Source organism: Solanum pennellii, chromosome 10 (genome assembly GCF_001406875.1).
Source record: "Solanum pennellii chromosome 10, SPENNV200".
NCBI lineage: Eukaryota > Viridiplantae > Streptophyta > Magnoliopsida > Solanales > Solanaceae > Solanum > Solanum pennellii.
The window spans coordinates 67,009,902-67,024,745 of record NC_028646.1 but is presented as its reverse complement, the minus strand read 5'-3'; the positions used below and the strand labels follow the sequence as shown (position 1 = coordinate 67,024,745).

General features: G+C 34.5%; 1 protein-coding gene across 4 annotated transcripts in view; it reads left to right on the top strand.

Moving 5' to 3' along the window:
* Positions 1-14,224, top strand: part of LOC107002393 (triosephosphate isomerase, chloroplastic-like) — a 23,606-nt gene extending 9,382 nt beyond the window's left edge. The window contains exons 5-10 of one of the 4 annotated variants that reach the window (XR_001454510.2): positions 1,742-1,826; positions 1,991-2,123; positions 2,366-2,539; positions 3,009-3,091; positions 3,911-4,073; positions 14,133-14,224. Coding sequence is in view for 1 of the 4 variants with exons in the window: in XM_015200402.2 (XP_015055888.1) it covers positions 1,742-1,826; positions 1,991-2,123; positions 2,366-2,539; positions 3,009-3,091; positions 3,911-3,967 (532 nt within the window). In the remaining 3 variants the exon portion in view is untranslated. Of the gene's footprint in view, positions 1-1,741; positions 1,827-1,990; positions 2,124-2,365; positions 2,540-3,008; positions 3,092-3,910; positions 4,310-4,338; positions 4,378-6,915; positions 7,194-14,132 lie in introns of those variants that run through there. The other 3 variants (XR_001454512.2, XR_001454511.2, XM_015200402.2) reach the window with 3 other exon arrangements.
* The last annotated feature ends 620 nt before the right edge of the window (positions 14,225-14,844 follow it).

The window sequence follows — 14,844 nt, the reverse complement described above, 5'->3', positions numbered from 1 at the left end:
GAGTGTTTATTTATTTAAACTCTCCTATTTTCATTTCCATTACCGATGAGGGACTATTGCCTTTTTTTCATTAAAGCATTAGAGGACTTTTCAAGTTCCCAACCTTTCAAGTTCTAAACTTTTCAAATTCCTCTCCTTCCCTCTATTTCCCATCAATTCTTGCTACATACCCAACATTAATTGGTTGTGTCCTTTCAAGGTGTATCAAAACCAATGTTTTTCTTGTCATTCAAATGAAAGAGTTTAACTATATTTTCACCAATAAGGCCTGCGTGATATGGCTGTTGAGATCAGAAGTTTCTCTTTGTGTTTCTCTGTGGTTATGGTTATGGTTATCTTTTTTTGAGTGAAAAGAGGTAAAAATGTACTAAGAGCCGAATCTAATGGAAAGGAGAAAAAGAGTAACCTTGTTCTTCTTGCAAGGGTTCTAGGATATCTAACAGCGAATCTACTTATAGTAATTCTTCTTTACACCAAAAATGAAACAAAAGCATAGAAGTCATCTTAGAGCCTGTTTGGCTCAGCTTAAAAGCTGGTCAAACTGACTTAAAAGCTGGTTTTAGACTTAGAGCCTGTTTGGCTCAGCTTAAAAGCTGGTCAAACTGACTTAAAAGCTGGTTTTTGACTTATTTAGCTGTTTGGCAATACTCAAAATAACTTATTTTAAGTTAAAAAAAACTTATTTTAAGCCAAAAGTTAAAAGCTGGGGTAGGGGTGCTTTTTCTTTTTTAGCTTATAAGCTGTTTTAAGTTGACCACATTTTTATCTTTTTGCCCTTAATATTCTTATACAATCTCCAAATTACCCACATAACCCTAACATCTCTTTCTTTCATTTTTCCCTTTTCACGTTTGGCATAGCAACTTCAGCACTTTTATCCAAACGCATAACTGCTTATTTTAAAAATAAGTTTCAGTACTTTCAAAAGTACTTTTTTAAAGCTGCTTTTATTAAGCCCATCCAAACGGGCCCTTATTTAGCTGTTTGGCAATCCTCAAAATAACTTATTTTAAGTTAAAAAAACTTATTTTAAGNTAATTTTATTAAGCCCATCCAAACGGGCCCATATCTTCCAAAAATCTTGATTTTCTTTCCTTCCAAACAGTCCACCAAATACAAGCCGGAATTTTACCACATCAAGTAAAGAGTATTTTTCCCATCTGTGTTTCCAGTGCCTAATACCAGCCAGCGATCCAGTATGATTTAAAGCTGTGTATGAAGATTTGACATTGTAGCTCTGGCTTAGTCATGTCAGTCTTTCTTGTCGATCAATACTTCTTCAAAATTGCTTCAGTGTTATGAAGAAATTTGAAGCCTATTAATTTCCCAATTATCTGTCAAGAAAAAGAAGATAATAATGAGTAGTTAATTTAGTACAACAATATTCACCATTGTATTCATATTTCATTAACAATAGCATTACTATGTAGTCAAGATATTGAACAGAATAAAAGGAAATCTGTTATCTGATTGTCCTACAAGGCCACATCTCCATAAAAATATAAGCCAATGCTTCTTTCCGCCAATTATATGTGGAATCCAACCTTAAAAGTTAAACTCCACTTCAAGAATCCTATTAGAAGTGCAGTTCATTAGGTAAATGGACGGCAGAGACCGTCATTTCTTCATTGCTCATTGTGTATGACTTCAAAATATGTCATAGATCAAGTGTGGACCCAATTACTCCCCTGTTAGTGTAACTCATCTTCAATTTATAATATGTTTTATTTAACATATGTAGCGTGGAACAGTTGAAAGATATTGGCTGCAAGTGGGTCATTCTTGGTCATTCTGAGCGGAGACATGTAATTGGAGAAAATGATGAAGTAAGGCTCTGCAAGAATCATTTGATTTGTGAATTTTATGGAAAACTAAGCAATTTGTCACAAGTGAAATGAAGTAAAACATTTGCTGGTTCTTGATGATACTTCGTTGTGTGTTGAGCTGTTCACCTTCACCAAGGACTTGACTGGGCCATTCTCTCGTGCAGTTTATTGGGAAGAAGGCCGCTTATGCCTTAAGCCAGAATGTTGGAGTGATAGCCTGTATTGGAGAGCTATTGGAAGAAAGAGAAGCTGGAAAAACTTTTGATGTATGTTTCAACCAGTTGAAGGCTTTTGCCGGTGAGATTTTGTTGAGTATATCTTTCTTGCCGAATCTTTCATCTCATATTCATGTGACCTATATATGTATATGATGTTCTATTAAAAGCTAAGATTACTCACTGGGGGCAGGGATGAGGGATGGGATAGTCATTTATATCCATTGCCTTGGCTTAATGAATTTTCTCCCTTAAGCTAAACGTGTTCATGTGAAAGCTTTATATTTCTTAGATCTGTTTGATTGGCATTTCTGTGATGTGCAGATGCTTTACCAAGTTGGGATGATGTGGTCATCGCATATGAGCCTGTATGGGCTATTGGAACTGGTAAAGTGGCGTCACCTGAGCAGGCTCAGGAGGTCCATGCAGCTGTTCGTGATTGGCTAAGTAAGAATGTTTCTGCAGAAGTTGCTTCTAAAACACGCATCATATATGGAGGTAATGAATTTGAGTGTTGAGTTCATGTAAAAAATACCTTTTCCTCTTCTTTCATGCATGCAAATAGAGATTGCATGAGTTGTTAATAGTAAAGGATTTCAGCCATGTTGTGATTTGTTATTGATATGTCAACTAGATATCGTAAAAGTTCCCCTCTTCCGCTTGGTTGTGTTGAGCCGTATCAAAATTACAGTAGTTAACTCCTCTTTTTGTTTTTTTATACATAGGGGGAATGGGGAAGTGAACACCCAACTCTTTTTGTTGAATTCTTATTTGTTTGTCTTTTGAAGAATTCTTTTTTTTCTCTTTTTGTGAGTCAGTGAAGGACTTTGACGCATTGTTAAATTGAGGCATATCCAACCTGTATTTGGTGCCTCGAAATCCTGTTTCCCTGCTGTCGATATGCCTAGATTTTTCGTGAAACTGAATTGTAATTTACATGTTTCATTAAACTGTAAAATTTTGACAGGCTCTGTGAACGGAGGCAACTCTTCTGACCTGGCAAAGAAAGAAGATATTGATGGCTTTCTAGTTGGGGGTGCTTCTTTAAAGGTTATCTTTTAATTGCTAAGTACATGCTTTTTGTCTGGCAAATATTTTTTAGTTCCCTATTTGCCTGTAACATGCAAGAACTGTATCCTTGACCAAAATTGCAAGAATTAACACATGGATAAGTTATTAAATTTGAGCTGGGCCTAGATTTTATGGCATCCCTTGAGAAAGAACATTATATCTAGAAAATGTTGTTCACTGTGACTAGTATTGGGAAAAAATCGTTGCTCATCGTGACTATAAGTGGACGGTGGAGCTACCCTTTATCGTGGACACTAAAAATTCTTTGGTGTTGGTGCAACTACTGCACACACTCTGGAGTGCCAAAGTTGGTTTAGAAAGAACTCTATTGATATGTGGAGTTTGATGTGAAGATCATTGGGACTTTGGATTTTGATGGAGTGTAACAAAAGCAATATCCGTAGGGCTTCGCTTCAATGGTAAGAGCACAGTGCATGACACATAGGTTAGACTCATGTCAATAGTTCGACTCTGCCAATGGACTAAAGCCGGTAGTTAAGTGGAGACGGGTAAAGGGACAACCATTATCCACCAAGTTACAACCATGCATCAAATGTCCCTCCGAAATTTTTTTGGTTATCACAAAAAGATGATAGAAGGTAATCAGCCATAGGTGGTGGTTGTATCTTCAATACACATTGCGATTAGTTTCATTAACTGTGTACTAAAACAACTCCTCTGTACTGCATATATCTAACTTGTTGTCGCTGCATCATTTATTCCAAGTAGAAATTCTCCATTGTTTTTGAAAGATATGATTTTTGAAATGCGCCGTAACCTTAATATTCTATGTTTCAGGGTCCTGAGTTTGCCACCATTATTAATTCTGTAACATCCAAGAAGGTAGCTGCTTGATCATTTGTCACGGGTTGTAGTCGTGGAAATAAATGCGTAGAGAAATAGCAGTGCTGGAAGCATCAGATGGCTAATTTATGAAGGAGTTTTATCTAGTGGAATTTTGGTAACTTCCCAACTCATCTTGTATAACTTGTTTTTCATCCATCTCATTTCAATAACACACTGAAAGCAAATTGTGGAGCTTCAGAGTGTCAATTTTTTTTATAGCGGGGCTTGGATGTGTTGTATGTTCCTCGACTCTAATTATACCAAAGTTCGTTGAATTCACTTGACCCCTCCCAAGTCCCAACACAGAATAAATATCTATGCTTCAAATGAGAAGTATGGTCAATTAGTACATTTTATGCTTTTTTTGTTTTTGTTACCAGAATTCCAGTGTACTGCAAAACATGGTTTTATCTCAAGCATATCATCACTCCAGCATAGTAAGTAAAGTTTCATTAGTAGAAATTCAAATTTGATCACATCGTCTTGGAGTTAAACTTATACAAGTGAAACTCAAGAATAGTGTTCTAGAGTTAAAACTTTTATAAGTGAAGCTCCATGACAGTCGAAATTTGAACGTATACATGTAAAACTAAGTCTTTTTGCACTTAATTGTAATAGAGAAGTAACTATTTTTAAGCTACTTTGCAAAAGTTAATTATATTTCAACAAGTTGGCGTAAAGGTCTACCTAGTATAGGTTATACTTGGTTTAATGAAGTATGGGTTAGGCATACTTGACAAGTTGGAACCTTAAATTGACACAAGTCAGGAAATTTAAGTGAGAACAGGACAGATGGGCAGTGTTTGTTGGAAAAACGCGGACAAGCACAAAAATATATATGTTAAAAGTAATAAAAATAAAATGGGAAAATAATGACATCAAGAATTTTACGTGGAAACCCTTCTAAATAAGGAAAAAATCACGGGCTAAGAGGAACAATTTATATAACTATAGTAAGGAATTTTACACTGTGTAGTCACGAATACAACACTTAGAGTGACTATTAGACACTCAAAAGGAACAACACTTTTGATTTTCACTTTACTAAAATATCGCTCACACTATATTTTTCTTCACATACTATTTTTCTTGTATAGTCTATGGAATACCTCACTTTGCTCTCAGAGTATTTTTTTTTCTCTCTAACTTGGTGTGTTCTACAAATGAGCAAAAATGCTCTATTTATAGAAGGAAAAAAATATGCCTGTCACTAATGACATAGGTAAATATAACAAAGTCAAAAAGAGTTGCAAATCTTACCAATTTGCCAACTACCAAATCTTTTATTTTCAACTCTAATTACTATTCCTTTTCGACAATTACTTGTAGCAATTGAAAGCAAAAGTTGATCAAAAATATGGGATGGACTCCACAAATTTCCCCTTCGAGTCCATTCACCGGAAGGAGGTATCTTCATCTTCTTTAGAGAGACCTCATACCCACAAGTTCTTTGCATAGCTCGAACTTGTCTTTCGGTATCTTCTTGTTCAACATATCTGCAGGATTTTCACTTGTGTGAATCTTTTTGACATAAAATGATTCACTCTCCCCTTCCTCATAAATCCAATGATATCTGTGTCGGTGTCTTTTGTTCTTACATGGTACATAGAGTTCTTGCTCAATTCTATTGCACTCTGGCTGTCACAATAGACAATATACTCCATCTGATGCAACTCAATATCTTGAAGAAATCGTTTTAGCTATATCATCTCATTGCTGACTTCAGTAGCCGCAATATACTCAATTTCAGTTGTAGATAGTGCAACACAATTCTGCAACTTCGACTACCATGATATAGTTCCCCCTAAAAAAGTAAACAAATACCCACTAGTGAATTTTTTGTTATAAAGGTCACCTACCATATCAGAATCTGTATAGCCTTTCAAGACTGGATTTGATGCTCCAAAACACAAGAATTCATTTGAGCTTCCTCTAAGATACATGATATCCATTTCACAGCTTCACAATGCTCTTTTCCTGGACTGTCGAAAAATCTGCTGACAACACCAATTGCATGAGCAATATCGGTCTAGTGCATACTATTACATACATTAGACTTCCGACGACGGAGGAATATGAAACTTTGGCCATGCTCTCTTTTTCCTCCCAAGCTGTAGGACACATATTTTGCTCAACTTCATATGACCAGCAAGAGGTGTCTAACAGGCTTAGCATTCTTCATATTGAAGCGCTCTAATATACGTTCAATGTACTTCTTCTGGGACAAATAAATCTTCCTTTCATCTCTGAGACGAGTAATTCTCATGCTCAAAATTTGTTTGGCATGACCCAAGTCTTTCATAGCAAAAGACTTACACAACTCTTTCTTCAACTCATCAATCTTGGAAGTATTATTTCCCACAATCAACATATCATCCACATATAGCAAGAGGATGATAAAATCATAGTCAGAAAATTTTTGTACAAATACGCAATGATCTGATGAAGTCTTCTTATAGCCTTGCTCCTCCATAACACATTCAAAGTTCTTGTACCACTGTCTAGGAGCTTGTTTTAGGCCATACAGACTCTTTTTGAGTTTGCACACAAATTTTTTTTACCTTCTACTTTGAAGCCCTCAGTTGTTCCATATAAATCTCTTCTTCTAGGTCACCGTGAAGGAAAACCTTCTTAACATCCATCTGTCCAATCTCTAAATTCATACTAGCAGCCAAACCTAGAACTGTGTGAATCGAGGACATTTTCACAATAGGAGAAAATATTTCGTCAAAGTCAGTACCCTTCCTTTGACCAAATCTCTTAACAACCAATCTAGCTTTGTATATGGGCTTCAAGTTATGTTCTTCAACTTTAACTTTGAACACCCGCTTGTTCTTCAAAGCTCTCATGCCCTTAGACAATTTTATCAACTCATAAGTGTGGTTCATATGCAAAGAGGTCATCTTATCTTGCATGTCTTTCAATCCATTGATCTATGGTCTCCTCATAACATTCAGGTTCTCCCCCGTCAGTGAGTAACACATACTCATTGGGTGAATAACAGGAGGAAGGAAAGCGCTGTCTTGTGGAGCTCCAAAGCGGAATATTTGATTTGTCCATAACTTTATGAGCAGGAGGATCATCAATAACAATATCATTGTTATTATCAACATCAACATGATGATTCGATGCATGATTATGGGCGTCACCATGATCATCAAACCCAATTAAACCGTGTATACTTATGTGAGGAACTTCATCATGATGAAATATACCATCAAAACTTGAGATTCTACTTTCTCCGCTTTGTCAATATCTTCAATTGTTTGATTCTCCATGAAAATAATATCACGACTTCTCACAAGTTTCTTTTCAATTTGATTAATAGCCTGTAACCGAATTCATCAAGGTCATATCCAATGAAGATGCATTGCCTTGTCTTGGCATCTAGCTTTGACCTCTTATCTTTTGGCACATCTACAAAAGTTTTGCAACCAAATACTCTCAAATGATCATAGTAAACATCCTTTCCATACCAAACACTATTTGGTACATCACTTTGCAAAGCAACAATAAGAGATAGATTAATAACATGTGCAGCGGTCAATAAAACCTCACCCCAAAATGAGTTCAACAACTTTTCTTCAGAAAGCAAACATATAACTTTTTCCATCAAGGTCCTGTTTATCCTCTCAGCCAAACCATTAAACTGAGGAGTCTTAGGAGGAGTCTTTTAGTATCTAATACATTAATGCTGCAATATTCGTCAAATGATCCACAATATTCACCACCATTATCAGTACGAATACACTTCAGTTCCTTTCCAGTTTCTCTTTCAACTGAAGCGTGAAACTACTTCAAGACAGCTAACACTTGGTCTTTGGTCTTTAGTCTTCAAGACATAGATCCAAAATTTTCTCGAGCAATCATCAATGAAAGTGACAAAGTAAAGTGCACCGCCCAATGTCTTTGTCTTCATTGGACTACATAAATCAGAGTGCACCAACTCAAGAAACTCTGTCTTTCTCGAAGGAGGTTAGTTATTAAAGGAAACTCTATTTTGTTTATCAGTCAAGCAGTGCTCACACTTTTGAAATTTGACAAAAAATTCTTCTTGCCTAAAACATTAAATCTTTTCTCGCTAATGTGGCGAAGTCTTTTGTGTCATAACGTTGAAGAGTTATCACTCTCAACCGTATTCACCATATCAACAAAAACAGATACCATAGTCCAATATAGACCATGACGTTTGTTATCACGAGCCACAACCATGGAACCCTTAATGAGTTTCCATTTTCCATCACCGTTGGTACTAATATATCCTTTATCATATAAAAGACCAACAAAAATCAGGTGCAGATGAACATCTGGAGTATTTTTCAAAACTAGTTTAGTTTCAACACTAGTTTTCAAATAAATTGTACCAAAATCAACCACCCTAGAAACAGTTTCATTACTCATACTCAACGTTCCAAAATTACCAGGAGTATAGGAAGAGAAAAAATATTTTCTTAATGTCACATGAGATGCAGCACCAGTGTCCACAACCCAGCTTGACTCATCACAAGAAATATTTATCATATCTGCATCAAGGATAGTAACAAGATCTTTGCTGGTGACGGTGGCTAGGATATTTTCATTGCCATCTTCTTTAGTTTCCTCTTTGTTTTTATTTTTCCTCTTCAACTTCTTGCAGAACTTCTTTGTGTTCCCTTTCATACTACAATGATAGAACTCAATACCCCTAAGTCTGCCTCTGGATTTGCTCTTATTTTGTTTTCTATATTGAGAACCATGGGTTTTGTTTCTCCCCTTGGGGCCAGTTATCAGGACATCCGACGAAGAAGAACCTTGAGTTTTTCTTCTCATCTCTTCGTTCAAGACACTACTCTTGGCGAAATCCATAGAGATTATACCATCCGGAGCAGGATTTGATAATGAAGTTCTAAATGTTTCCTAAGAGTCTGGTAGAAAACAAAGTAGAAGCAATCCTTGAATTTCTTCATCAGATTTGATGCCAATAGAAGATAATTGGTTCATGATCCCCTGAAAATTATTCAGATGGTCTGTCATCGGAGAACCATCATGATACTTTAAACTTAACATCTACTTTATTAAGAACATTTTGTTGTTGCCAGTCTTCCGAGCATACAAACTTTCAAGATGCTCCCATAGAGTTTGAGCATGTGTCTTCCTAGAAATATGGTTCAACACATTATCGTCGACCCATTGCCTAATGAATTCACAAACTTGTCTGTGCAACAGATTCCACTCTTCATCTGTTTTATTATCAGGCTTTACAATGGTAAATACTGATTTATAAAAATTCTTAACATAACGCAAATCTTCCATTTTTCCCTTCCAAATGGCATAATTGATACCATTCAAAGTAATAATTCTGCTTGTGTTGGCTTCTATTGTTTTCATCAAAAATATAGTTATCGCAAATCAAAGTAAATCTTTTTTGATGTGGAAGTTCAGATTGTGCTGCAACCACAGGGCATACTCTATTAAAACCTTAGGTCTCATACCAGTTTATTGAGAAAATGCAGACAAGCATAAAAATATACGTGTTAAAAGTAATGAAAATGAAATGCTAAAATAATGACACCAAGAATTTTACGTGGAAACCCTTCTAAATAAGGGAAAAACCACAGGCCAAGAGGAGCAAATGATATCACTATAGTAAGGAATTTTACATTCTGTAGTCACGAATACAATACTCAAAGTGACTACTACACACTCAAAAGGAACAACACTCTTTTGATTTCCACCTTACTAAAATAACGCTCACACTCTATTTTTCTTCGTAAACTATTTTTCATGTATAGTTCATGGGATATCTCACTTTGCTCTCAAAGGGGTTTTCTCTCTCTAACTGGGTGTGTTCTACAAATAAGCAAAAATGTTCTATTTATAGAAGGAGAAAATTACGCATATGTCACTAATGACATAGGTATATATAACAAAGTCAAAAAGGGTTGCAAATCTTACCAATTTGTCAACCACCAAATCTTTTATTTTTAACTCTAACTATTATTCCTTTTCAACAAGGAAAAATTACATAAATTGGTACATTTTAATAAATAAAAACTGATTTTAGCGATACTTTTTATTTATTACCATTTATAGTAATACTATGCAATATGTACTAAAAGTGAATTATGTATACAATTTATATGAATTATAATTGTTTTTTCAAATATATTATGTTTGTTTGGTAAAAATTTGACACATTGTATTATAAGTGTATTAAAATGTGTGATAAATGTATTAACCATCATTAAAACTTGTATTATATGTGAATAATAAATTGTTCTTTGTAATATATATTAAACTTGTATTATAAATGAATTAAAAGTGATCAAATGAAGAAAAAGTATTATTGCTATTAATGGTAAATATTTTTTATCATAGTATGTTTATGTAAGTTTCCCTTTTAACAATTACTTGTAGCAATTGAATAGCAAAAGTTAACCAAAAATATGGGATGGACTTCACAAATTTCCCCCTCCAGTCCCATTCACCGGAAGGAGGTATTTTCATCTTCTTTAGAGAGAGCTCATACCCACAAGTTCTTTGCATAACTCGAACTTGTCTATCGGTATCGTCTTGGTCAGCATATCTGCAGGATATTCACTTCTGTGAATCATTTCACGTCAAAAAGGATGTTTTTGATGACCATTTGAGAGTATTTGGTTGAAAAGCTTGTGTACATGTGCCAAAAGATGAGAGGTCAAAGTTATATGTCAAGACAAGATAGTGCATCTTCATTGGATATGACCTTGATGAATTTGGTTACAGGCTATATGATCCAATTACAAAGAAACTTGTGAGAAGTCTTGATATTATTTTCATGGAGAATCAAACAATTGAAGATATTGACAAAGCAGAGAAGGTAGAATCTTCAAATTTGGTATAATTCATTATGATGAAGTTCCTCACACAAGTACGCATGGTGTTTTTGGGTTTGATGATCATGGTGACGCCCATAATCATGCATCGAATCAACATGTTGATGTTGATAATAACAATGATATTGTTATTGATGATCCTTTTGCTCATGAAGTTGTGGACGAATCAAATATTCCGCTTCAGAGGTTCACAAGACAGTTGTTTCCTTTCTCCTGTTATTCACCCGATGAGTATGTGTTACTCACTGTTTATTAGAAGCACATGGATCAATGGATTGAAGTCATGCAAGATGGGATGAAGTCTCTGCATGAGAACCACACTTATGAGTTGGTCAAATTGCTAAAGGCATGAGAGATTTGAAGAAAAAGTAGGTGTTCAAAGTTAAAGTTGAAGAACATAACTTGAAGCCGAGAAACAAAGCTAGATTGATTGTTAAGGATTTGGTCAAAGGAAGGGTATTGACATTGACGAAATATTTTCTCCTATTGTGAAAATGTCCTCGATTCGCACAGTTTTAGATTTGGCTGCTAGTCTTAATTTAGAGATTGAGCAGATGGATGTGAAGACGACTTTCCTTCACGGTGACCAAAAAGAAGAGATTTATATGGAACAACTGAGGGCTTCAAAGTAGAAGGTAAAGAAAATTTTGTGTGCAAACTCAAAAAGAGTCTGTATGACCTAAAACAAGCTCCTAGATAGAGGTACATGAAGTTTGAATCTGTTATGGAGGAGCAAGGCTATAAGAAGACTTCATCAGATCATTGCGTATTTGTATAAAAAATTTCTGACAATGATTTTATCATTCTCTTGCTATATGTGGATGATATGTTGATTGTGGGAAAGAATACTCCCAACATTGACGAGTTAAATAAAGAGTTGTGTAAGTCTTTTGGCATGAAAGACTAGGTCCATGCCAAATAAATTTTGGGCATGAGAATTACTTGTCTCATAGATGAAAGGATGATTTATTTGTTCGAGAAAAAGTACATTAAACGTGTACTAGAGCGCTTCAATATGAAGAATGTTAAGTATGTTAGCACACCTCTTGCTGGTCATATGATGTTGAGCAAGAAGATGTGTCCTACAGCTTGGGAGGAAAAAGAAAGCATGGCCAAAGTTTCATATTCCTTCGTCGTCAGAAGTCTAATATATGCAGGTATGCACTAGATTGATATTGCTCACGCAGTTGGTGTTGTCGGCAGATTTTTCGACAATCCAGGAAAAGAGCATTGTCAAGCTATGAGGATACTCAGGTATCTTAGAGGAAGCTCAAATGAATGCTTTTGTTTTGGAGCATCAAATACAATCTTGAAAGGCTATACAGATTCTGATATGGTAGGTGACCTTTATAACAAAAAAATTCACTAGTGGGTATTTGTTTACTTTTTTGGGGGGAACTATATCATGGTAGTCGAAGTTGTAGAATTGTGTTACACTATCTACAACTGAAGCTGAGTATATTACGCTTACTGAAGCCAACAAGGAGATGATATGGCTAAATATATTTCTTCAAGATCTTGATTTGCATCAGATGGAGTATATTGTCTATTGTGACAGCCAGAGTGCAATAGACTTGAGCAAGAACTCCATGTACAGCGACGTTAGATATCATTGGATTCGTGAGGAAGTGGAGAGTGAATCATTTCACGTCAAAAAGATTCACACTAGTGAAAATTCTGCAGATATGCTAACAAAGACGATATCGAAAGACAAGTTCAAGTTATGCAAAGAACTTGTGGGTATGAGCTCTCTCTAAAGAAAATGAAGATATCTCCTTCTAGGGAATGGGACTGGAGGGGGAGATTTGTGGAGTCAAGCCCATATTTTTGGTCAACTTTTAATATTCAATTGCTACAAGTAATTGTTAAAAAAGAATAGTAATTAGAGTTGAATATAAAAGATTTGGTGGTTGACATATTGGTAATATTTGCAACCCTTTTTACTTTGTTATATTTACCTATGTCATTAGCGACATAGGCATAATTTTCTCTTTTTATAAATAGCGCATTTTTGCTCATTGTAGAACACACCAAGTTAGAGAGAAAAGACCATTTTGAGAGCAAAAAGAGGTATTCCATAGGCTATACAAGAAAAATAGAGTGTGAGCGATATTCTAGTAAGGTGAAAATCAAAAGAGTGTTGTTCCTTTTGAGTGTGTAGTAGTCACTTTGAGTATTGTATTCGTGACTACAGAGTGTAAAATTCTTTACTATAGTAATATCAATTAGTCCTCTTAGCCCGTGATTTTTCCCTTATTTAGAAGGATTTCCACTTAAAATTCTTGGTGTCATTATTTTTCCATTTTATTTTCATTACTTTTAGCATATATCTTTTTGTGCTTGTACGGGTTTTTCCAATAGTGTTTGCAATAACTTTTTGTAAGCATGAAAAAATGTAAATTGTAATTGGAAAACAAATAAAGAAAAAGAAATTATTTGTTCAAATTGTGAGTGTTATTATGTGTATGCATGTTTCTCAAATAAATTTTAGAACATACATACATCGAAAAGGATGCTGAATGAATTTGTTAGATTTGGCTTAAGTCATCTACGGCCCCCTAAAGTTGTCCGCATAATTCACTTAGACACCTCAACTATGGCTTGTACCTATTGAACACCTAAATTATTCAAAACACGGTCTATTAAGCATAAAATGCTGATATGGCAGAATAAGTGCATCTCACTGCATGGAAGCGCGTGAACAAGTCTAAATTTTATTTTTTATTTTTTATTAATAAAAATTTTCTACCTTTTTTTTTTCTTATAATGACACATGGCATTGCATTAATTAAAATAACTAAAAAAAAGTATTTTGCATTATAATATCCAAAAAGAAAACAAATCCCCTCACCCCCTTCCCTGTAAGCTATATCAACAGTTGTCTTCTTCTTTACCCATTTTCATTGTTGTTAACTCTGTGTTGATTTTTTATTTTTATCTTTTTTGCTCTTCATAAAAAAAAACTGAATCTTCCAAGTGTTAAATCGAACTTGCAATAATGAAAAAAATAATCGGACATCAGAGTTTTAAAGGCAACTTCCGTTCATTTCTATTTCCGACTTCGATCAACAAACATCAACACATTAAGTTGTAAAATAATATCAGAAAATTTGATATAATACTTTAAAATCCTCACGATTTCTCTTGGTAATTAATTTTAAAATAATTTATCAAAGTTAATTTATTTTTCACAAAAATTACAATATTCACTCCATTAATTTATAATAATGGGTAACAACTAATGAAGAAGAAGAAGAAAGCACATATAACTAAATGGTTGGGGAGTGATTTGTTTCTTTTCTTCTTTTTCATTGTCGCAGGAGGTATCCATCGACATTAAGGGATGAAGAAGAAAGATGGGTAGTTCTTGTGGGGGAGGAATGATTTTTTCTTTTCTTTTTTAATTATTTTTTTAAAAAAAAATTGAGATTGGAATTAACAAAAATAAAAATTCAATAAATTGGGTCCATGTGACACGTGTTGGAGTATTATTGGTTATTTTTCAAGACAATGTGCGTGAACTACGCACACAATATTTTAAAAGCTTTATTATCATTTTGTGTTCAATAAGTACATATCTATTAATATTAGAGTGTTCAATAGGTACAAGTCATAGTTGAGGTGTCTAAGTGAATTATGCGGACAACTTTAGAAGGCCGTAGATGACTTAAGCCGTTAGATTTTTATTGTTTTGACAAATTGATTGATGCTTGAAGTTTTGTTCATAAAAATCATTTATGTTCTCGAATTTCTTTATGTTTTCGTATTTCTTTATGAAACAATATGACACTTATGTCTTGAATTTGAGCTTATTTGAAAGAAGTTTTTAAAAAATGGATAAAAATATTCAAATCACAAATCAGTTACCTATTTCAAAAAAAAGAAAAGTCAAATCATACATCACTAAAGTTTATCCAATTTTTATATGCAATACAATCACATGACTGAAGCTATAGATCCTTGCTTAGGCCACAACTATAGCAAAAAAATGTCCGAAGTTTAGCTTTATCAAATCAATCAATAATTTCAGTA